At 47.2% G+C, this 24,410-nt stretch overlaps 2 protein-coding genes and 1 pseudogene across 4 annotated transcripts; 1 reads left to right on the top strand and 2 right to left on the bottom strand.

Moving 5' to 3' along the window:
* Positions 1-2,805: 2,805 nt before the first annotated feature.
* LOC136499117 (uncharacterized protein At5g39865-like) lies at positions 2,806-4,373 on the top strand. The gene has a single exon (XM_066494816.1). It carries the CDS (start codon positions 2,916-2,918, stop codon positions 3,744-3,746), a length of 831 nt encoding a protein of 276 aa, XP_066350913.1. The 5' UTR covers positions 2,806-2,915; the 3' UTR covers positions 3,747-4,373.
* Positions 4,374-4,654: 281 nt separating this feature from the next.
* On the bottom strand, positions 4,655-6,894 carry LOC136465948 (probable inactive DNA (cytosine-5)-methyltransferase DRM3; annotated as a pseudogene).
* LOC136499095 (E3 ubiquitin-protein ligase DIS1-like) lies at positions 6,828-10,728 on the bottom strand. Of its 3 annotated transcripts, XM_066494808.1 has the most exons (5): positions 10,427-10,538; positions 10,024-10,088; positions 9,337-9,563; positions 8,604-8,990; positions 6,828-7,783 (listed from the first exon to the last, which is right to left on the bottom strand). In XM_066494808.1, the coding sequence occupies exons 2-5, from the start codon at positions 10,028-10,030 to the stop codon at positions 7,463-7,465; spliced, it is 942 nt and encodes a 313-aa protein (XP_066350905.1). In that variant the 5' UTR covers positions 10,031-10,088; positions 10,427-10,538; the 3' UTR covers positions 6,828-7,462. The 3 variants fall into 3 exon arrangements, with proteins under 3 accessions (XP_066350905.1, XP_066350893.1, XP_066350896.1); XM_066494796.1 differs by lacking the exon at positions 10,024-10,088 and having other exon boundaries at positions 6,829-7,783; positions 10,427-10,728; XM_066494799.1 differs by lacking the exon at positions 10,024-10,088 and having other exon boundaries at positions 6,833-7,783; positions 9,337-9,560; positions 10,427-10,723.
* Positions 10,729-24,410: the final 13,682 nt, after the last annotated feature.

Here is a 24,410-nt window from a genome sequence, read left to right as displayed (position 1 = left end):
CAAGGCATGGCGCGGCGGTGCACGGTCAGGGTACTGGCGTAGTGCGTTAGCCGATGAGGTGACCCGCACGCTCGCGAGGATAACAAGCATCCGAGGCCATAGCACAGAGCCCGCTCGCATAGCAACATGGTGGCATAAGCAGCCACGGAGACCCTGGCCGGCGGTGGGGCAGCAGCGAGGCCATGGCCGGCAGCGGAGGCAGACGGATCTAGCGCGCAATGCTAGAGCCGTGCGCATGCCCATCGGGATGGTGGAATGCGGTGCGCGCATGAACGCGGCCAACACGACAGAGCGCTGGCAATGCCAGCAGCGTGCTAGGCCAGCGGTGACCGCGCCCAGTGTCAACTCCAGTGACGCGCACGCTTTTTAAAGCAAACAGAAAACTTGTACACGATGCTCCAAAAGCCGAACTAACTATTCGATGCACAAAAGGGTACGTTGGGCTATCTAACGGAGCCAATATATCGTACCACCTCCTAAGCCGATCGCTCTACAACCATCACCCAAGGTGGCTTCGTCGACCTAGTTGTAAATCTTCGCGAAACGACGTCGCTCCGAACGATTTCACGTCGAATCCCCATTTCAGCCTATGAACCCACTATCCAACTATCCTTGCCCATGACTAGCTAATCATCATCGTTCACAAAACGTTCTATAGCACTTGGATTTCGACAACCATTCGATCAGAATACTAAATAGTATTATATGAAATGTAACCACGGACTCATGTTTCGCATGACTGTTTCAAGAACCGAACTTTGATTTATAATTCATGCTATACACACATGCACATACTTACGATGCTCGTGAAATGTTTTAGCAAAGCATTATAATGTAACACCAGGGTGTTACACAGCGTCCGGTCACTTACAGTGACCTCCGTCTTTTCTGTATAGGGCGCCGGCGGCACCGTCGAACTGTCCGCACTCTACGAGCGGACACTCCGCCGGTGAAGTTCCTAACCCTTACTCAAATGTTCCAACCACCAAGTGTATCACCTTGTTCACATGTGTTAGCATATTTTCACAAATATTTTTAAGGGTGTTAGCACTCCACTAGATCCTAAATGCATATACAATGAGTTAGAGCATCTAGTGGCACTTTGATAACCGCATTTCGATACGAGTTTCACCTCTCTTAATAGTACGGCTATCGATCCTAAATGTGATCACACTCACTAAGTGTCTCGATCACCAAAATAAAATGGCTCCTACCATTTATACCTTTACCTTGAGGCTTTTGTTTTTCTCTTTCTTCTTTTTAAGTCCAAGCACTTGATCATTACCGTGGCATCACCATCATCATGTCATGATCTTCATTTGCTTCAACACTTGAAGTAGTGCCACTTATCTCATAATTACTTTAATAAACTAGGTTAGCACTTATGATTTCATCAATTCACCAAAATCAAACTAGAGCTTTCAGTTGGGGTGATCGGCGCAGCGCTGATCTGCACTGGCTCGATGAGCTCTCTGACTCCTTCAGCGTTGATGACCCACGAGAGGGATCCGATCGTGAAGATCTGGCCGGGCTGCGGGAGGGACGAAGAGCCTGCGGAAAAAGTCATCTTGTTCGATAAGGAAACAACACGCAATCCTCTACCTGGCGCGCCAACTGTCGACAAAAGATGCTTGGCAGTCCACCGAGGGATATCCCACGATGGTAAATTTGTCGTAGAGGTGAGCGAGATCAGGAGCGAGATGGTAATACAAGCACCAAGGCACAAGATTTAGACAGGTTCAGCCGTCAGTATACATCCTGTGTTATGATGTATTGTATTAAGATGTATCGATCTGTCCACTAGGAGATCCCTACCTCTTCTTATATACTCTGGAGGGGTAGGGTTACAAAGAAAGTATCCTATTTGGTACTATACAATAGCTTGCGGTGCACGCGCGAGCAGTGCTGTGCACGTCTTGATCTTGTGGGCTGTGCCACCTCTGATAGTGCGGCCAATGTCTTGTCTTGTGGATACCGGGGGCTATACCCCCATATGCTAGGAGAAGATAGGGATGCAGTGGAACATAGGTCTCAGCCTATACTCGAGAATAGCGCACACCAGGCAACAACAAAACATTCCTTTTTTCATGGAGGTAGTGATGATAGCTGCGTGGGAGATATGGAAGATAAGAAATGATAGAGTGTTCAACAATGGTGAGTCCACGTCAACATTTGGTTTGTAAATTTCAAAAACCAATGTTTGCTTCAGTCGCTTCTTTTTTAGGATGATCTAGGTTCAGCATTTTGTTTTTGGCTAGATGCTTACAGTTAGCTCATGTTGTAAGTTTGTAATGTTTCACCCTTAAATTTATAAAATGAAGTGCTGCGGGATCTCCCCACAGTTTTTTCCTTCAAAAAAAATCTCTCAAAGTTCAAAAGACACTAAAATACGTAGGCCTCGTGTGTACTTCAACGGAACTTATGAACTTCGTGCCAAATTCAATTCATAGTATTTATTCTTTTCTTATTTTATTGGTATAGGGTGTGTAAGTGCAATGATTAGACAAGGAATGTTATTATTTTCAGTTATTTCGAACATACGACATCACAAATTGCTTGATTTCTTGATCAATCAAAATTAAAAAAAAAAGAGTGTAAAAGGAACAAAATCAATAGCATTATTGAGTATAAACAAGCATTGGACGAACATTTCTAGAGATGGGCCTGTTCGCTTGGAGAAATTATGTAGGAATTTAGATAGTTTGAAGAAATATTGAAGGAATTTATTTAAAAAAAATACTGTTCCGAATAAAAAAAGAAGTGGATCAAGTCGATTTTAAGACACACGAACAAGGCCTAAGTAAAAATTGACCAACCATGGTCCATGGATAGTGATGTCATACAAATTTAATTGAAGCAAACAAGAGAAAGCCAATTCATTTCTTATTCGAACATTATTAAAGTGAGCTTATTTAATGGACCATAATATGCAAGGTTTTCAGAAGCTGGCAAAAATATCGTTAGCAGAAAGCTTCATCGCCATCGTCAGTTCGTCACCCAAGTACCAAACCCGCCTTCCTCTCCTTCCCCAATCGCCACACCTCGTCTCCCCCCTTCCTCTCGCCGGAGCTCCGAACCCTAAACAACACCCTTCACGGGCCGACTCCCAGGCGGAGGAGGCGGCGGTCGGGGAGATGGACGACGTCAGCGGCGGTGCACCGGGTGCGTGCCACAAGAACAAGAAGCCCCGTCACCTGTCCCGATCGCTGACCTACCACCACCACCACCCGTACCAGGGGCGCCACCTGCCGCCTCCTCCGCCGGCGCCGGCGCCCACCCCGCCGCAGCGCCCGCAGTCGGTTGTCCTCTACACGACGTCGCTCCGCGGCGTGCGCCGCACGTTCGCGGACTGCTGCGCGGTGCGCGCCGCGCTGCGGGGGCTCCGCGTCGCCGTGGACGAGCGCGACGTCTCCATGGACGCCGCGCTCCGGCGGGAGCTCCAGGGTGTCCTCGCCGCCCGGGGCCGCGGGTTCTCGCTCCCGCAGCTCCTGGTCGGGGGCGTGCTTGTCGGCGGCGCCGACGAGGTCCGCAGGCTGCACGAGTCCGGTGAGCTCCGCCGCATCCTCGAGGGCGTTCCCGGGCAGGACCCGGCCTTCGTCTGCGGTGCCTGCGGCGGGTTCCGGTTCGCGCCCTGCCCCGCCTGCGACGGCTCGCGCAAGGTCTTCGTGGAGGAAGAGGGGCGTGCCCGCCGCTGCATAGAGTGCAACGAGAATGGCTTGGTACGCTGCCCCAATTGCTGTTCTTGATAGCTTGTTTGGCATATAAACTTTTTCATGTTAAATTGTTAATAGTAGTATATGCAAGAACCTAAGGATTGCTTGATTAGAGGTAGTGGAGAGAGGGAAGGAAGCCTTCCATGTGTTCTTGGGCTGCACCTGTATATTGTGCATACAGTTGGAGAATGGGGTATTGGGTATGCCATCAGTGTTTTGAAAGGATAGCGAATGGGCTCTTGGCCCTGAAGTTGTCACATCTGGAGTACTATCCATAGTGCCTGGCGGTTAAGGTGCCATCTCATAGTACTTCATGTATACAAATGTGTATTGATAAACCTTCTTCATGTCATGGAAGAAGGCCCAAAGCCAAAGGGTTAGAGATTTAGAGGTTGTACTACATAGAGGCAAGAAAAGATGGAGCCTTCCTTGATTCTTTGGCCTGTTGTATGTTGTAAATCTTGTGATCGGGTACAAGTTTGAGATTGGATATGCTCTTAGCATTTTGGGAAGGACAATATGGCTTCTGGCCCTCACAATATGGCTTCTCATGTATATTTGTGTTTGCATAAAAAAAGTGTATATTGTACATTCATAACCAGAGTGGGTTTCATCAATATAAGCAATGGAGACTGTGTGCTAGGCATGGTTTGTTTCATATCTCCCCCTATTTTGCCTTTTTTTAAAGATGTTTGCTGGGCTCCTAGGTAGTATCTGTTAGACGGTAAGCATTTGTTGTGCTCTGAAACATGTGTGTACCTTTTTTCTTGTAAACAATGTGCGTATGATTTTGCACTTCTCTTACTCATAGCTTAGTTGGAACACATTATCTTCTTCACATGATAAATGAATGATGATCTTGTAGTTCAGTATCTTATATATTCGAGAACACATGGAGCTTATTAGCTCATCTGTAACTGCAGAATCTTCAAATGCTACGCTTTTGTCTTGGAGGACCCTAGTGTTTTATTTTAAGGACAAGTCAATTACTTGCAATAATCAAGTCCCAAGACTTGTCAAGTTTACTTGTACCATCCTCTTGTCAAAGTTTACTTGTAGCATCCTACATTTACGGATCAGATGATTCTACATCCTCCTACAGGCTAGTTTTATGAAGATGTGCGATCCTCATCAAAGATGGACTCATCAACTGAGTCCAACTGCAGTCCTTACTCTTTTAGCAACACGGGTATACTAGAAGCGGTTGAAATCCATGCCCATTGTCGTATTTACTGTAGTACCACCTTTGCAAGATGTATAATTCCCACCGATAATCAGATCAAAACCACCAAACTCTTTCAAAGTCTTCAATCACATGTGTTTTGAGCTTCCAGATTCCCGCATGCTGCCTTAGCACTCCAGTTTGTTCAGTTTTCAACCACCACGGCACCACCTTCTTAGAATTTTCCTATTCACCTCAGATTCCTCAACAGATATTACACATTTCAAAGGAATGCCTATCCGATGAAGCGTTAATTCTGCACCTCCAATGCCACTATAGATGGATAGCACTCTTATTCCATCTGGACACATGCCTTTCAGGACTGATAAAAAATATGACAATGTATTATAGTCCGAAATGCATATTTCATGGTAGCGAATCTATCAGGTTGGTTTAATTCAAACAGATTTGTGTGGTTATGTGGGTAGCCTAGTATCCTTTCCACTTGACGAGGCTCCAATGGGCCTAACTTGTCCCCACCAACCCAAATAAGGTTTGAAACCCTGCACTGGTGTATAATCTGCATTTGCCTTGTTTGTGAAAACACTCCTCTTGACTCTCTAACCATGCTCCCCAATCTTTCACATGTCTGATCAATCCCTGCAACCTCTGTAGTAACAACACTGATATGTTTTCTTGTATCCCATGAGGGCCACCACTGTCTGGTGAATGGAAGTGATTCTTCAATAGTTATTGGAAATTTTGGAACCAGGACACATCTTTTCTCCACTGGAAGGTTGTGAATGTAACCTTCCTTTCGAGTTAGAGTGGAGAAGGACTGACTGTTCACAAACTCAGGCTCCACATTGTATAAGAACTGTTTGAGTTGATGCCATGTGTCTTCTGGGATCTCTACCACATTTCCATACAAGAAAAATGGGGGTTTAGCAAGGTCACCTTGTATATTTGCACGGTGGCCTGGTGTCATTGCCTCAAGTTCTACCTTAACAGGCATATCTCTTGTCTCTGCACAGTGCCCCATAGACCATGGCTTGCCAGGTTGACTACTGAAGGCCCCCGTGTCATCTATATGCTTAGCCCTTTTAACCCGTGTATTGTTGCTGTCATCGTCATAATAGCTTACAGCAGAGTGTGAGGGCTGGTATGAAGAATAATCAGTTTATGCCTCGCCTAGAAAATGAGATTCAATTTTTACCTCTTTCTGCTCAAGTGCTATTGGCTATTCGCCTTGCCAAAATTGAGTCAGCTAGCTCCTGAACAGTTGCTCTCTGGTCAAAATTGTCAATAGCTGATGATACATCTTCCTCGGTGAAGCCCATCTGAAGCAAGCTAAGTATTTTTTTTTCCATCACACCATACAGTAATTCAGTCTTTGCCTGATTTGTAGCATCACCATTTTCCAGTCCTCAAGAGGATACTCCTGATTGAGCACTGACAATGAAGTCCACGAGCTGTTCTAATGGTGCTTCATCACCTAGTTACTAGTTAGGCTAATTTTAGCCTAAATTAATTGTGCTTGACTAGCTAGTTGGTTAACTAGTTAAAAAATTGAGCTAAAAAATTAGCTCTCCTATTTAAATACACTAGAGCTAATTTGAGCTAAAATTCGCTAGCTGGCAATTAGCTCATGGTATCCAAATATGTCCACAGAGGTGTTTAAATCTGCTGAGAAAAATGAGAATGACATCTAAATACTTAGATCCTGTCTGGATCTTATTCTACCTCATTCTCATAGTAAAATTTAGGGGGGGGGGGGGGGGGGGGGGGGGGGGGTTAGAATTGTCAGCCTGTTCGGTTGTCTGGTTCGTAAAGAAGTACTGCTGGCTGGTTTATATGAGAGAAAAATACTATTCCAGCTGAAAATTTACGATCGTTTACGACAAGCCACAGCCAAACGAACAGGCTGATGTACTCTCAATCGGAATATTGCAATCTCCAAATAGTAGGTTTTGATGTATCTGAATATCTCATTCTAGAATCACCCGTACCTCTCTCCATTTCATGCTCCGTCGCCCACGCCCCTCTGCCTCTCCGCCACACCTCTGCCCACGTATCATCTGTCCGGCTAGTCAACGGTGGCGTACTGGCATGGACAACAAACTCCGATCGAATGCAGATCCGTGGCGGCGACCAAGGAAAGCGGCGACAGGGAGGCCACATCCACCAGACCACCACAACGATGAGTGCTGCGACACCGCCGTCAAACTCCAGAAGCATTCTTTGTAGCATTTTCACCATACTTAATTCTCATGCATAAACCAGTTCAATCTTATGATTTGCCATTAGATTCTCCTATACCACAGAATGGCGACTCCTAGACAGTTCAAATAAAATAGAGGAAATCTCTACGAACTCTGCATCAGTAGCAACTACCAACCTCTACATGATCCACATCCACCAGCACCTACCTTGCAGGAGTAAAGAGGCAATAGCAAGCTAGAAGAAGCTGAAAAAGGAATGAATCACAAGCTGTCGATTCCTACGCATGGCAAAAAGCTCTTTGCAGTGTGATTCATGAGTTCACGGCAGCAGCTGAGCGGAAGAGATCAATTAGCTGATCATCATCTTATTGTTCCTTCCAGATTCTCCCAGTGACACGCAGCTTGAGCTCCTTCCTGTCACCGCCCGAGAAGAACAGGGCCATGTTCCTCTGGATGATGAGCCCGTCGTAGCTATCCCGGACCTTCCGGTGACTGTCTCTGATGCTCCGAGGCACCCCTTGCCAGATTAACTTGCGCCCAGTGCCCCCAACCTCCAGGCTGTAGCTGTAGTTCTTTGCTTCTGCGTCATCTCCCATGAACCTCAGGAAGGCGATGTAGACAGGTGACATGCCCAACTGAAAGGCTTCAAAGTGTAAGCAGAAGTACTGGCCAAAGCAGCTGAAAACCTGCACGAGATAATTATAGCAGATCATGAAGTGATTTTGTAGTAGCAGTGTTTCTTTATTGCACTTAAAACAGTGAGAAAAGGTTGCAAATCAGGAAGCAATCTGAAATGTAATGCACTCGCACCTTATAACAGTATGACATTTTCATTGAAAAGGGATGAAGATGGATACGTATATGCAGTATGTTTGTATAAGAAAAAAAAATCAGTTGAATAAGCGAGAATCCCCCTGAGATGAATTGGATAGCGAGGGTGTATGTCACCCAGTCAACCAGGTTCTATTCTCACCTTCTACCTATTAAAAATGAGGGTGGACATCTCTCCCTCTAGTCGTGTTTTAAGTGTGTATCATGATCAGCACCTAATTCGGTCCAACAAGTGTGTACCATGGTCAGCATCTTCATTGTATATGTGTGGCAAAAGGTGGAAGTCTATAAACACACACTATGCCAATATTTGACAAATATGCAAAAGTTTCTGAGACATGATACAAAAATGAACTTCTATCTTTGCAGAAGCAAACTGTAAAAAACAACTAAAATGTTAGGGTGGACGTATCTCCCTCTAATTGAGTTTTTAAGTGTGTATTATGATCAGCACCTATATTTTTTTATTTTTGGACCAACAAGCGTGTACCATGGTCAGCATCTTCATTGTATATGCGCTACAAATAGATGGAAGTCGATAAACACACACTACATCAATGTTTGACAAGTATACAAAAGTTTCTAAGACATGGACTTCTATCATTGCAGAAACAAACCACAGTAAAAAAAAAACACAGAAATGTTTAAGCAACATATTGATGATGTGTGAAGTACCGTAAGCATCCAGGTGGCATTCTCAACTTCATGAGGGTTTGGCTTTACATAGCGATGGTTGAAGGTACAGCCATTGTGCATGTCAACTTTGTGGTCATCTTTCAAGTGATTTACCAAATATGGAATGTCACCAGCAACTGTGCATTCAGATCCAGCATATGGACAACTATAAGGCCTAAATTGGCACTGTGACTCATGCTTCAGCTTGCTGTAGTAAGGATAAATGCCTGAGCACCCAAAGCTCTGGTACTTGCATGGAACTTCAAGAGATGCAGCCACCTTCTCGAGAGCAAGGCACCTTATGTTACCAAGTTCATGCCTACAGGTTGGGCAACGGTTATGAACCCTTGGTTTGCATCCGGAACACAAGGTATGACCATTAGAGCACTGCATAGACAAAAGATGGCATTACTATCATATGAAATAAGATTCTCATAGTTGAATATAAAAGATATAAAAGCAGAACATGATACTATTTTGCACCATGCTAACCAAAAAGAAAAAAAAAAGACTAGAAGTTAGGGTTTCTAAACACTGTAGGTTAAAGTTCAGGTTTCTAAATGCTATAGATTAAAGGTCAGACTAAAATTGTGATAGCAGTTCATGATACTGAAAGGAACTCTTAAACCAGTAACTCATAATTTTCATCCAAGTGACTACATTTGAACAGGTTAATTTAATAATTAATATGAGAATAGATATAAACATGCGATGGACAAGTATGAATGTGCACCTGATGAATAGGAGGATACATGGCACTCAAGCAGACTGGACATTCCAGAAGTTCACGCACACTGCTAGACACCACCACATTCGGTTTGGGTGGGTGTTGAGTATGGTCACCAGGGAGTTCAGCAACATCCAGTACCTCAGTCTTTGGGGGATCAATAACCTCCGAACAGGAATCATCAATATAAGCAGTTGTGGCCATCATCAGGGTCTTGGAATTATATGGTCCTGCTATGAAACAAGGACGAATGTTTTCATTTCTACTATGTGATTTAAAGAGGACGGGAGTGATATACTCAGTAAATAAAAGCAGTAGTATGTGCAACTACTGAATACTGATAGTGTTAATGTTAACACAAAATCACTTCCTTACCATCTCTTGAGTATAAGCACAATCTTACAGTTCCAGCACAGTCTGGCGATATAATTGGATACTGTTACAAGATTTTGAAATAGATGTCTCTAGGGCCTCAGGTGATGCTTTCAAGTGTTTGACCAGACAGGTCATCCTACTTACGCAACAAATATCTCTCTGTCTCGTGGACTTGTTCAGAGTTTTCAGGTAGCTATCTCATGGACTTGTTCAAAGTTTTCAGGCAGGCTTATATCAAGCTTTCATTAGCATGTCTTTCACAAGGAGAAAATTTTGTACACATTGATAGCGAGGATATGTTGTCTGCGCTGAACTTACTTTTCATTCGTTTCTGCACTTTTAGTTTCCGTGCCTTTAGCGAAGTAAACAAAATGTCAAGAACCCTACATGGGTTAAACAAGCAAGGCTAACGAGATTTACCAAGAAAGAAGCGCATCAACGAGTCACGAAATCGCATCAGATCGAGAAACTAACCAAAAACCCCCTGCTCAAACCCTGGCAACCAACCAGAAAGCACGCACTCAAACCCCTGAAACCCCTGCGCTACCGTCCGCTTGCCCGCATTTGAATCGATCGAGCAGAATCGCTTCGGGAAATCCTAGAACCTCTCCCCACACCCTCCCTCGCTCCCGAAGAAACCCCAATCTTTCACCCAGAAAAGAAAACCGTGAAAAACTCCCCACGGAAAATGAAGCGGCAAAGACTTGGAGCAGGGCTTTACCTCGGCGGAGCGGAGCAGGGGGGCGAAATGGGCAGGCTCGGCCGCCCTGATCTTGCCCGGTGCGGGCTGCGGCGCCGACGGCTGGCGCGTCTGGCGAGCAGGCGGCGAGGTGAAGAGGAGCCGAGGAGGGCGACGCGAGGGATTTCGAATGAATGCCTCTCCCTGGGAATGACTGACCCCGGCTGTCCCCTCTGCGTCTGCGGTCTGGTCGTATGTTTTGTTTCCTTGCTCTGGTCGTATGTATGTGTTTCTTGCTCTGCGTCTGCATCTGCGGTCTGATCGTATGTTTTGTTGTCTCGTGAGAGTCGTGAAAAAGTTTGGATCCTCCGGCCCTCGGGACTCACCCTTCCATTCATTCACTTACTCATTTAAATATTTGTAGGCATATGGAGTGTATACGTCTACTCCCTCTGTCCCGTATTAATTATCATTGTAGAAATAGTCACAAAGATCAACACGCAAGCTAAAAGACCCTGACACCCCTACACTAACATCCTGTAGCTGACAGCATTGCTCCAGCTGGAAAATAATATTGTCAGTGCAAAAAATAACTACATCGAGTTTCAGTCGGTCGGTGGCTTTATTCCTGAGCTTAGATGCTCGAAGTTTACTGTAGGATTACAAATAAATAGGAATAAGAAGGGGTGTTAAAGGCCCGATCAGACTCTGAACCGAAGGGCCGAGAGTGACGTGGGTTCTAACGTGCGCTAAGTATTGGAGCGTATGCTCTGTATAGCTTTAGAGTTCTAGAGCTATTACGCTATTCGAGTTCTCAGGTCCTCGAGTGCTCGAATCGTCTAGCTTCTCTATTTTTAGGAGAGACATAGAGCCAGAGAGAGCTTTTTAGGAGAGAGCTCATCCTCTTTTATAGTCGAAGGGGGTGGCTTTACAAGTCAGAGAAAGAGAGAATGTATACGTGTGCTACCTAGTCTTGTTGCCCACGCTGTCGGGTACGAAACAGTCATCGGCGCCCATAATACTGTTTATGTCCAGATGCATGTGGCAAGCTCCGCTCTACCGTGTTCGCCTGGTATGGCAAACGATGTCGCCTACAATATTATTTGTGTTTCTGACACGCCTGGAAGGTTGTATAGTGCCTATCTGGCATGGCCTGGTGGCACTGTCCTGCAGGTGCGCAGGGTATGGCAGTGTACGGTCCTCGGTATTACGGTTTGACTTGAGCGTCTTACCTTATCTGCTCCGCATGATCCCCGGGCCCTCATCGAGCGGGCGTCTCCGGTCAGTCGTTTCCAGTCGGCCCTGGCCGTGTCGGTCGGGGAAGAGCCGCCAGCAGAGGTCCGGCGTATCCTCAGTCAGAAAGGAGGTTGGAGTCGGACCGTGTCCCCCACCTTGGTCAGGCCTTCTGGTCGAGGACCGGATCGTTCTCCCAGCCTATCATTATGTATCTGGGCCGGCCCGAAAGACGTGCGTTATCGCTATGCCGTCTGCTAGGCCGAGTTTTTGTAGAGAAACGGGTCCATTAGAGACGCCGGATTTATGAACCCGACAGGAGCCCCCGAGCCCGTTTGGGACTTCTGTGAAGTCGTGAAGGGGTTGTTTACACTCATTTCACGAGCGCACCCGGTGGGTGTAAGATCGTGGGTTGTCGTCGGACGAGATGGTGCGCAAACCCGAAGTGTCGTGCGTGGTCGAGGGGTCGGGCGAGACGGAGCGCCAAACCAAGTGTTGGGCGTGGTCGAGGGGTCGAGTGAGATAGAGCGTCAACCCAAGTGTCGAGCACGACCGAGGGGTCGGGTGAGACGGACCGCCAACCCAAGTGTCGGGCGCCAACCCAAGTTTCGGGCGCGGCCGAGGGGTCAGGTGAGACGGAGCACCAACCCAAGTGTCGGGTGAGACAGAGCGCCAACCCAAGTGTTGGGCATGACCAAGGGGTTGGGAGAGATGGAGCGCCAACCTAAGTGTCGGGCGCCAACCCAAGCGTCGGCTGCGGCCGAGGGGTCGGGCGACATGGAGCGCCAACTCAAGTGTCGGCGCGGCCGAGGGGTCGGGCAAGACGGAGCGCCAACCCAAGTGTTGGGCACCAACCCAAGTGTCGGGCGCGAACGAGGGGTCGGTCTAGTTTTGTGTGCCACCCCGTTCGTGGTTTCCACAATCGGAGGGTTGAGCTAACATCGCTTGCCTCGATGGCTCGAGTGACACGCTCGGTGAGCTTAATAACAGGTACGTCTGAGTGGAATCCGGATCCGTCGTTCGTAACGGGGTCGGCATAGCCCTCATATGGCATTCCACTACTCCTTAACCCGCCTCCCGATAGATACCTGAGCCGTTCCGGAGACCGACTCAAGTGGTCCGCTGGCCTCCCCTCGATGGAGATTCTATGGGCATAGCTCGAGGTCAGGATCAAACGAGAAGGTCGAGATGACCCTGTCCGCTTCTGAGCGGATCCGACGAGGGCCACTGGGGCTCATCTACGTTTTCTCCCCTGCTTTGTTTGACGTGAAGTGGTCTCGAGCCCTTTGCGGGTCAGCCTTCAAACCTCGATCGGTCGTCGCTCATATCGAATGAGGCGACTACCGCTTCATGATGCAACACGAAGCGTTGTGATGCAACAACTGCATATGCAATACTTGGATGTATGGGATGAATGTATGAATGCTTACATGGGAATGGATAAATGAATGATTATGCACTAGAAAAAAGGGGGTTTGGTAAGGTTACCTCGATGACTCGAGTGATGGGTCTGGAGAGCTCCTATCGGATATATTCGAATGGGATCCATGTCCATCGTTCATGACGGGGTTGGCATAACCCGCATGAGGCGTCCCGCTGCTCCTTACCTGTCTCTCGGTAGCCGTCCGAGCCATCCAATCAACTCGGGTGACCTATTGGCCTCTCCTTGATGGAGATTCTATTGGTGGGCCTTCCAAACCCTGCCTAGGAAGGCGGTTTGCGTGCGGTTGTGCCTTATTTCCCATGCCCGGGTTATGATAGTGGTGGGCCCTGCCTAGGCCATGTCTCGCTAACCGACCGGTGTTTCATCGGGTAGGGCGCGTCTCATCAGCTAGGGCCACATCCCGACGCATGCCTTTCCACATTAAATAGGGGGAAGGGATAGGATTTTCCTCCTGTTCTTTTGCCTTCCTTCAACCACTGCCGTTCCTTCTTCCTCCTTTTTGCCAAGTTTGTTCGTGTGCCGCGTCGATTTCTAGGAGAGAGGAGGGTAGAGCGAGAGAGAGGAGAACTCATAGATTCATTCGTAAATCCAAGGCATGATGTCGAACTAGAGGCCTTCCAACGTAGACGAGGAGGTGTTGGCCGCCTTCACCGAGAAGGGGCTGCTCCCATCAAATGAGGTGGCGCATTGGAGGGCTCCTGCACCGGGGGAAGTTGTTTCATAACCCCAGGCCGATGAGGTCGTCTCCTTCCTCACCTTCCACGAGCATGGGCTCGGGTATCCCACGCACTGGTTCCTGCGCGGGCTCCTCAACGAGTGGGGCCTAGAGCTGCAACACCTCAACCCGACTAGGGTACGACACATTGCTAGCTTTGTCACCATTTGTGAGGCCTTCCTCGGGTGCAGCCACACATAGACCTCTTCCAATGGATCTTCAGTGGGTGAGCCCTGTCTGAGGGGAAGCCGCCTAGAATCACGTCAGTTAGGGGATTTGCCTTGTAGAAGAAGTCAAAATTGCCGGTCCCCTACCCTACGTACTCCCCCTATGACTCCAACTGGGGGTGGCACTGTGAGTGGTTCTACATTAGGAATCCAACGAAAGCGCCATTCTTGATACTCACCGGAAAAAGGCCGGAGAGGAGGGAAAGCTGGTCGTGGGGTCCCGCCGGTCGGTAGAACAAGTTGAAGGTTATCGAGACGGAGCTTCAAAGGCTTGTGCAGCATGGCCTCGATGGGTTGTAGGTCTTTCATACCTTCTTTCACTATTAGGTCACCCCGTTGGCAAAAAGAACGCGGCCGATGTCGGAATACTCTGGCCCGATGGATCCCGACCGCGTATCGCCGGAGGAGTTGGCAAAGCATGAAGTCTAGAGTCGTCTCGATCGGGTGCTGCAGTTGAGGGATAAAGACTCCCTCTAGGGGATGCCCGATCCCCTTCATGCCGTGAAGCTATCCAATTTAGTATGCCTCCCCTTTTTGTGATCTTTTCCTTCTTGTTTTGATTGATTCCGAGTTGCCCGTTTTGAATGGACTCGTGGGCTATAAATCTCAGTTGCATCTTCTGAGAGGGCCAGAAGGCGTGGCTCGACAAGCTACCCAGATGGAGGCGGTGCTTGCTAAGAAAAAGAAGAAAGCCAAAAAGGTTCGGAGGAGGTTTGATAAGGAGAAGGAGATCAACCGGCGGGTCCGGGGGGCCAGAGCTAGAGTGACATGGAGGTGGAGCTCGAGTCGAAGGAGCCCACGGAGATGGGTGATGACATAAGTGCCTCAGAGGACAAAGGAGTCAGGGGCGCTGTTGTGACCTCGGTGGAGCACCGTGAGCCCACGGCTGCGTCTGTCGGCGACGGGCATGATGTGGAGATGCACGGCGACGTTCTTAAGTCGAGGAAGCGCACTACGAGCGAAGACACTGCCCTCGAATAAGAGGCAAAGCAGGCACGGTCGCCGCGCCCTTTGGAGGCATCGTCAGCTTTGTGTCCCCCTGCTCCGAGTGTGGCAGAGCATGCTGATCGATCGGGTGGATGTGATCATTCCCCTGCATCTTTAGGGTCAGCGCGTGTGTGTGCCCTCCAATGGGGGGATGCCCCGCCAATTGCTCTGGTGGTTTCACCACGAGCTGGCGGTCGTGGCTATTCGTGGGCCGATCACGAACCGGCCGGGTCGGCCCCTCCCTCAGCCGATGCGAGGAGGTGTGGGTCACGACCCACGAGTGATCCTCATCCTGTTGGCTCATCATCAGCCGGTCGGGGCTTTGGGGCTCTACCACTTTTGTTTAGGTATGTATTCATACTCCTTTTTGATATCATAGTTGAGTTTTTGAGTGTGACTAACCTGCGCTTGTTTGATAGCAGCCAGGGGTTGGTAGGACTAGGAATCTCCCCATTTGAAAGCTCTAGTTTGGTTTTGGTGAATTGATAAAACCCTAAGTGCTAACCTAGTTTATTAAAGTGATTATGAGAGAGGTAGCACTACTCCAAGTGGTGGAGCAAATGAAAATCATGACAAGATGATGGTGATGCCATGACGATGATCAAGTGCTTGGACTTGGAAAAGAAGAAAGAGAAAAAACAAAAAGCTCAAGGCAAAGGTGAAATTGATAGGAGCTTTTCGGTGGATCGAGACACTTAGCGAGTGTGATCACATTTAGGATCGATAGCCGTACTATTAAGAGGGGGTGAAACTCGTATCAAAATGCGACTAACAAAGTGCCACTAGATGCTCTAACTCATTGCATATGTATTTAGGATCTAGTAGGGTGATTAACTCCTTGAAAAATGTTTGTGAAAAGCTAACACACATGCACAAGGTGTTGTACACTTGGTGGAGTTGGCACATTTGCAAAGGAGAAGAAGTTGGTGAAGAAAAGGAGTTGAAAGCGCTAGTCACAGGGTGACTGGACGCGTCTGACAAGAGGACTAGACGCGTTCGGTATTCCCGACGTGACTGGATGTGTCTGATATCTCTACCGAACGTGTCCGGTATTCTGGCCAGGCACGGGCAGAGTTGCCAAGGTGATCGAACTCTGGCTCATAGCAGTAACCGGACGCTGAGCAATCACTGTTTAGCGTCTGGTCATGGTGACGTGGGGCACGGGTGCTAGTCCAGAATGGACCGGACGCAGTGGTGCGTTCGGTCGGCCATACCAGACGCGTCCGGTCGTAGTTGAGCGGCTCTGGGAGCTCTCTAGACTTGACCAGATGCTACCCCTCCTGTGTCCGGTCAGCCACACCAGACACGTTTGGTCGTAGTTGAGCGGCTCTAGGAGCTCTCTAGACTCAACCGGACGCTGTCCCTCCTGTGTCCGGTCGGCCACACCGGACGCGTTCGTTCGCTGTTGAGCAGATAGCCGTTGGGCGTGAATGGCTAAACAATTTGAAAGAGACATGTGGCGGTCAAGAAATTTGGCATGAGTGATAGCAAAGCCATTAGTACACCAATGGGAACAAATGACAACTTGGATAGTGATGCAGGTGGTAATATGGTGGATCAAAAATTGTATCGGTCTATGATTGGAAGCCTACTTTATGTGACCGCATCAAGACCGGATATCATGTTTAGTGTATGCATATGTGCAAGATTTCAAGCCTCACCAAGAGAAAGTCATTTCAAGGCTACAAAGAGAATATTGAGGTACTTGAAGCATACACAAAATATTGGTTTGTGGTATCCCAAAGGAGCAAAGTTTGAGCTAGTTGGTTACTCCAACTTGGATTATGCGGGAAGCAAGGTTGAAAGGAAGAGCACCTTGGGCACATATGAATTTTTGGGAAGATCATTTGTTTCATGGTCATCAAAGAAGCAAAATAGTGTTGCATTATCAACCGCCAAAGCCGAATATATATCCGTCGATTGTTGTTGTGCACAAATACTTTGGATGAAGACCACCTTGAATGACTTTGGAATCAAGTTCAAAAAAGTGCCATTGCTATGTGACAATGAGAGTATAATCAAGTTAACCAACAATCCAGTTCAACATGCAAGAACAAAGCGCAATGATGTCCGCCACCATTTCATAAGAGATCACCAACAAAAAGGGGACATTTACATTGAGAGTGTAGACACCGAAGATCAACTTGTCGATATATTCACCAAGCCATTAGATGAGAAAAGGTTTTGCAAGCTAAGGAATGAGTTGAACATATTGGATTTCTCAAATATGTGTTGATGCATCTCCCCACTTATATGACATGCCTCTCCTTCGAGCAATCCAAGGTAAAAGTTGATTGGTATGGCATACATCCTTGCTAAGGACATGATTAGTGCATCTCGTCATTTTTCACATTTAATAGGCTCATTCATGAAAATCAAATGATTTTGATATTTTTAAGGTACCACTATTGCTTCTATACTTAATTTGGTCCAGTGGTAGCATATGACATGTTTGTGGGCTTGTAAACCTAGTGTTTGATCTAGAAAATGAGCTATAAGTGTTTAACTCAACATGGTACAAGATAACCCTTATTTGGAGATGTGAAGAAGCTTGTCCTTGGATCAAATCGAGTTAAATATCTTTGGCAAGTATTCTAGATTGAACCAAATTTGGGAAAATGATCCTCACCCCATTGATTGACATTGATAATCTCAACCTATCTACATTTTGAACCTTTATGATCATTGATGACAAAGGGGGAGAAATAGTGTACAAAGATAGTGAGAAGATAACAAAGGGGGAGAAAATTGACATAGGCGGAGAAATTGCCAAAGGGGGAGAGATATGACAAAGTAAGGGATCTATTAAAATTTTAAGCACACAAGTAGGGGGAGTAAGCTCATAAACTTGTATGGTGCATTTGAATGTGCATTTCATATATTTGCTTGCGTGGCTCAAGTTTTAAATTTTAATATCCATGCTTGTGTGGTGTATGCTAGTTGTAGGTTTGAATGATGAAATAAAAAACTAGCATGCATAGGTTAAGTAACTAGACTCATGCTCACATTATAAAAACTAGACCCTTTCTTCTAATGTTGATCTCACAGGGTATTCTAGTTTTTTATATGTCTAGTTACTAATGGTGATAAGGATGGTATATTGGTGCACTCCGATTGGCATCACGCTTCAAAGGTCCATCTTTTATACCTTAGCATCATTTGGTAGACATTGACTCCTATATTTCCTATCTAAGCATATGTGCAAGCTTCAATCAAAACTCTTAGAACATATATAGGGGGAGCAATTGCTACCATATGGGGTTCATGAAACTTGTCCATATCCTGCTTGGGCAAGCAATTTTGATTCAATTGAATTTTAATTCATATCTTTGTGTAAGAGTTGTCATTAATTACCAAAAAGAGGGAGATTGAAAGCTCTAGTTTAGTTTTGGTGAATTGATGAAACCCTAAGTGCTAACCTAGTTTATCAAAGTGATATGAGATAGGTAGCACTACTCCAAGTGGTGAAGCAAATGATGATCATGACATAATGATGGTGATGCCATGGCGATGATCAAGTCCTTGGACTTGGAAAAGAAGAAAGAGAAAAATAAAAAGCTCAAGGCAAAGGTGAAATTGATAGGAGCTTTTCGGTTTAAGTGATCGAGACACTTAGCGTGTGATCACATTTAGGATCGATGGCCATACTATTAGAGGGGTGAAACTCATATCAAAATGTGGCTATCACAGTGCCACTAGATGCTCTAACTCATTGCATATGCATTTAGGATCTAGTGGAGTGATTAACTCCTTGGAAAATATTTGTGAAAAGCTAACACACATGCACAAGGTGTTGTACACTTGGTGGAGTTGTCACATTTGCAAAGAAAAAGAAGTTGGTGAAGAAAAGGAGTTGAAAACGCTGGTCACGGGGTGATCGGATGCATCCGACATGAGGATCGAACGCGTCCGGTATTCTCGATGCGACCAGACGCGCCTGATATCTCTACCGAATGCATCTGGTATTCTAGTCAGGCATGGGCAGGTGACCAGACTCTGGCTCATAGCAGTGACCGAACACTAAGCAATCACTATTTGGCGTCCGGTCGTGGTGACATGGGGAGCGGGTGTTGGTTCAGAAAGGACCGGACGCAATGGTGCATCCGGTCACAGTTGAGCGGCTCTAGGAGCTCTCTAGACTCGATCGGACGCTGCCCCTCCTGCGTCCAGTCAGCCACACCGGACATGTCCAGTCGCTATTGAGCGAATAGCCATTGGGCGTGAATGGCTAAACAATTTGAAAGGGACACATGGCAGTCAGGCTACGACTGGATGCAGCGAGTGGACATGTCTGGTCACCACACTAGATGCGTCCGGTGCACACAACCTGCGCATCCGGTCATCCCACAGTTAGTCCAATAATTAAGCCAATGGCTCTATTGTTTGGGGGTGTCTATTAATATCGTTTGGCCGGCTCAAGCTCATACGCTTGGCCATTTGCATTGACATAGTAACCTTGTGAGCTTATCCAAAGCCCTTCCACTCATCTCCATCATTGTTTCATCATCTTTGTGAGATTGGGAGAGAATCTAAGTGCATTGCTTGAGTGTTTGTATCTAGAGGCACTTGGTGTTCGTGTTTTGCTGTAGGATTATCTTGTTACTCTTGGTGGTTGCCACCACCTAGATGGCTTGGAGCAGCGAGGATCATCGAGCGGGGGTTGGTAATTGTCTCTAGTTCCGATCGTGGTGATTGTGAGGGGTTCTTGACCTTTCCCTGGTGGAGAGCCAAAAGGTACTCTAGTAAATTGCTCGTGGCTTGTGTGATCCTCATCTTATGTTGGTTGTGTGGCACCCTATTGAGGGTTTGGCATGTGATGCCAATTAGCACGTGAACCTCCAAGTGAGTGAATCGCTACAACGAGGACTAGCTTACCGGCAAGCAAGTGAACCTCGGTAAATAATCATTGTGTCATTATTTGATTCTGAGGTGATTGGTCTTCATTGGTATTCACTCTTGTGATTGATTGGATCATTTCTCAACTCGGCGGTATAACCACCTTGCTCTCTCTCTTTACATTACCGCAAACTAGTTGTCAAGCTTTTTAATATAGCTAGTCGTGAGAGCTTATTAGTTTGGTTAGTGTGGCTCTTTAGTTAGCCTTTGAGAGCACACTAACTTAGTGTAGTGACATAGCCATTGTGTGGATAGAAACTATAGAAACTAGAATTGTGGTAGGTGGCTTGCAATTTTAGTAGGCTAGCGCAACACTTGCTTTGCCTCATAATTATCTAACCGGTTTACTAAGTGTTGTTGTAGAAATTTTTAATAGGCTATTCACCCTCTCCTCTAGTCATTAGGACCTTTCAAGTAGTATCGGAGTTGTGGTCACCATGATTTGAGGCTTAACAACCTTCGATGTCAAAATGGCTCAAATCAACAACACAAAGAAGCCACGCCAATTTGATGGCTCCAACTGTCCCTATTATAAGGCTAAGATGACAACATATCAAGTCAATTAATAGAAAGGTTTGGAAGGTGGTGGAGACCAAGATTGAGATTGATGATGAAGAGGCTCCCACTGTCGCCAAAGAGATGCTACTCCAAAATAATGGCATTGCTCTTAGTGCCATCCATGATGCTTTAGATGAGAGAACATTTGAGCAAATCAAGAATATTGAGAGAGCTTATGAGGCATGGAAGAAGTTGGAGGAATCATTTGAAGGCACTCAAGCCATGAAGGGTGCAAAGGCATACATTCTTAAGGAGAAGTTTGCAAGCTTCAAGATGAAGGAGAATGAGAGTTTGCCGGAGATGTTTCATAGGCTTCAAGTGCTTGTCAATGATCTCAAAGCACTTAGAGAAGAGGTGAAGGACAAGAATCGCCACAACAAGGACTAGCTTACCAAAAAGCAAGTGAACCTCAGTAAAAATCATTGTGTCATCATTTGATTCCAATGTGATTGGTCTTTATTAGTATTCACTCTTGTGATTGATTGGGTCATTCCTTAACTCGGCGGTATAACCATCTTGCTCTCTCTATTTACATAACCGCAAACTAGCTGCCAAGCTCTTTAGTGTAGCTAGTCATGAGAGCTTATTAGTTTGGTTAGTGTGGCTCTTTAGTTAGCCTTTGAGAGCACACTAACTTAGTGTAGTGACACAACCATTGTGTGGATAGAGACTATAGAAACTAGAATTGTGGTAGATGTCTTCCAATTTTAGTAGGCTAGGGCAACACTTGCTTTGCCTTATAATTGTCTAACCGGTTTACTAGTGTTGTTGTAGAATTTTTTAATAGGCTATTCACCCCCCCCCCTCTAGCCATTAGGACCTTTCACCACCTCTCATGTGAGAAGAATGGAGACCCAGCCTGCAATGGGTCACGATGAGCAGTGGGGGAAGTAGGTTGGTGGCGGCGTGACCTTCCCTACTGGGGGTTGCGTCTTTTCGACCGATCGTGAGAACGGCAGCAGCGGCAATGTCTATGATGGCGGTGATCCCTATGGTGATGGCGAAGGTCGGGTCGGAGGTGACTCTCACGATCCCTCCCCCAATAGTTGTAGAGGAGGAGAGGAAGGAAACTAGGCTCCTTGCCTCATCCGGTGGAGGAGCGCATGGTTCGCCCGCCTGGTCAGACCTGGAGGGGTCAGGAGGAACCGCAGCCAAGCCAGAGGTAGTGCATCCGTCAGCAAGCCATGGAGTCCTATGGTGGACATCCCCTTCTTTAGCGAGGAAGACACCAGGGTGGAGCCGTCGGCCATCCCGCCGTCCTAGGAGGTAGTGATGATCCGGTCGTTGCATGATACTGCGTTGGCTGGATCTTCCAACAGGTTAGGGGTGACCCATGAGCTGGTGTGGCCTTGCCCCAGTGAGACGAGAAAGGCCCGGTTCATCCTTCTTGACGAGGAGGAGGTGAAGCTCTGGCACCTACTTAGGGAGAGAGGACTATCGATGGAGTTCGATCTCACCCTTACCAAGGCGAGGCTCAAGGAGGCCTTAGAGAGGGTTGAGCTCGTCCATCAGGCCATGACAGTCGACCTGCCATGCGCTGTAGAGGTAAGTTCTTTGCATTTTTAGTGTTGTCCTTGACTCCTTGGCCTTTCAATGGTTGTCTCAGCATGCCTACTTGTCTCACAGGATCTAGAGATGATGTCGATCCATAAGTCTTGATTTCTTTGAGAGGATCATGGTCGGATGGAGCAGGAAGCAACGGCGTCGTGGTGAGTTGACTAGCTTAGGCACCAGCTAGAGTCTGCCCACCGTGAGTCCTATGACCGAGCAGCTAAGGTGATGGGAGCATGGGCGGTGGAGCTGCATGCGGTCAAACGGGTGACTCCTACCAAGCGGGAACTTGATGCGGTGAAGGTCCACTTAGCAGAGACTAAGGCGGTGCTTCAGAAGTCCTTAGAGGCTCTGGAGGTGGAGTGGAAGGCCCGGTCGGATGGCGAACAAGAAGTGGTTGCGCTCTAGGGATAGATGCTCGAGGCAGAGGAGTCGAATGCTCGACTGCTCGAGAGGGTGACCCAACAAGAGGAAGGGCTCTCCATTCTCAAAAGCACTCGCCTTGGTACGTATCTGTTCTACCCTTAGTTGATGCCTTGATTTTTCCTTTTCTTTGTTTTTGAATTTGTTGTCTTTTACCAGAACTGGGTGGAAAGATCGACTCTCTAGAGCAAGAGCTGGAGACGGTCAAAGCGGCGGTCGGTTGGGGGTGGAGGTGCTAGCCCAGTCCCTTGAGGAGCGACGCGCTCTTGAGGGGGAGCTCGACCAGATTCGCAACATCGTGCAGGTGCTCATCTCCGAGGTATTTGGGTCAAGAACGAGCACCGGTATGCTTGTCATCCAGCTAGCGGAGGTCCCGAATGAAGTTCAAGCGCTCATCTCCGATGACATGTTCTATGGAACAACGTGGGTGCTGACCTCAATGGTGACCCATCACCCCAATCTAGACTTCATGACCATCTATAGAGGATACGCTAATGGGTGGAGCACAGACAAAATCCATGTGCAGGGGGAGAGTTTGGTGCCACATGCATAGATGGTTGTCGAGTAGGTCACCGCGCAGTGGTTGATGGAGGCTCACCGTTCATCCATGGCTGAAGATGTGCATCGGGAAGATGTCATCCAGCCTATGAGGGAGTAGAGACTGGGTCAGAGGTGAGCGTTGTCCCACCCCCACTAGAGCTGAATGTCGTCCTGACCAGAAGCGAGCTACCTTCGTCCTTATCAACCGCACCGTCAGCCAATGCCGTTGGGAGGCCATAATAGAGTTTAGAGTAGAAATAGTCAGTTCATGTAAGAGATGAGTTCGTGGGGGAGCCCCCGTGTGAATAGCTTTACATTCGTGAATATTCTAAGTTCATTTTGTGATGAAATCACTTATGAGGGGAAGCTTGTCCCATCCGCCCTTGTTTTTACCCTAGCCTAGCTTTGTTTTTTGTCCTTTCTTTTTCGCACCTACCCATTGACCCATAGGCTGCAACCTTAAGAACCTAGGCATGGCCCACAAGACTTAGCTACTCATAATCATAGGTGATAGCAGGGTGTGATCGGTCATGAGGTTAAAACGCAAGTTACATAGGATAATCAAAGGAACTGAATGCCCTTTCATTTAGGCGACACCATTTTGTTTGGGTGAAAAGTGTTACTATATGATAGTAAAAGAGGAGGGTGATATTGCACCCCTGTGGAGCCCTCGAGCGACCTAGTCCGAGAGTGCTTGGGCTGGGGTGCTGTAATAGCAAACGTTGAATGGAAAGAGAATGGTAAGACCGAGTTTTAAGGGAAGAAACGACGTAACTGTTTGATGTTCCATGTGTTGGTGAGAACATTGCCATTATCGTCCTTCAGCCAGTAGGTGCTCGGCTAGATCACCTCGGTCACTATGTAGGGTCCTTCCCATGGTGGAGAGAGTTTATGTTTCTCTTTGGTTGACTAGGATCCTCCCCCTGATTTTTCTTTCATGGTACCTATGGAGAGTTTGCTGGTAATGAGTCGAGCAGATGACGATCGTCTCATGAGCCTCCATGAGTAGGTCAACTGCATCCTACTGAGCCTCCATGGCTCGGTCTTGGTCGAAGGCCTTAACTCTTGGGGTGCCATGATTAAGGTCGAAGGGCAACACTGCTTCGGCTCCGTATGCGAGGAAGAAAGGGGTGAACCCTATGGACCAGTTTGGTGTCGTTCTTAGGCTCCTAAGGATCGCTGGAACATCTACAACCCATCGCCCGGCATACTTCTTGAGTCGGTCAAAGATGTGGGGCTTGAGTCCCTAGAGGACCATGCCATTGGCCACTCGACTTGACCATTGGTATGCGGGTGCCTAACTGAGGCCCAATCGATCCTGATGTTGTATCCGTCACAGAAGTCCAGGAACTTCTTCCCAGTGAAGTTTGTTCCATGGTTGGTGATGATATAGTTTGGAACACCAAAACGATAGATGATGTCGAGGAAGAACTTGACCGCCTCTTCTGAGCG

Source organism: Miscanthus floridulus, chromosome 1 (genome assembly GCF_019320115.1).
Source record: "Miscanthus floridulus cultivar M001 chromosome 1, ASM1932011v1, whole genome shotgun sequence".
In the NCBI taxonomy this organism is placed as follows: Eukaryota; Viridiplantae; Streptophyta; class Magnoliopsida; order Poales; family Poaceae; genus Miscanthus; species Miscanthus floridulus.
This window is presented reverse-complemented; position numbering and strand designations above follow the sequence as displayed.

What these genes read in the sequence shown, in the direction of transcription:
- LOC136499117 (XM_066494816.1), top strand. Translation starts at nt 2,916, where the DNA reads ATGGACCATAATATGCAAGGTTTTCAGAAGCTGGCAAAAATATCGTTA.
- LOC136499095 (XM_066494796.1), bottom strand. Translation starts at nt 10,694, where the DNA reads ATGCAGACGCAGAGCAAGAAACACATACATACGACCAGAGCAAGGAAA. An exon ending in TGTATCCTCCTATTCATCAG is followed by an intron (nt 8,991 to 9,336) that starts GTGCACATTCAT and finishes TTGTCTATGCAG; the next exon opens with TGCTCTAATGGTCATACCTT. An exon ending in ATGCCACCTGGATGCTTACG is followed by an intron (nt 7,784 to 8,603) that starts GTACTTCACACA and finishes TATCTCGTGCAG; the next exon opens with GTTTTCAGCTGCTTTGGCCA.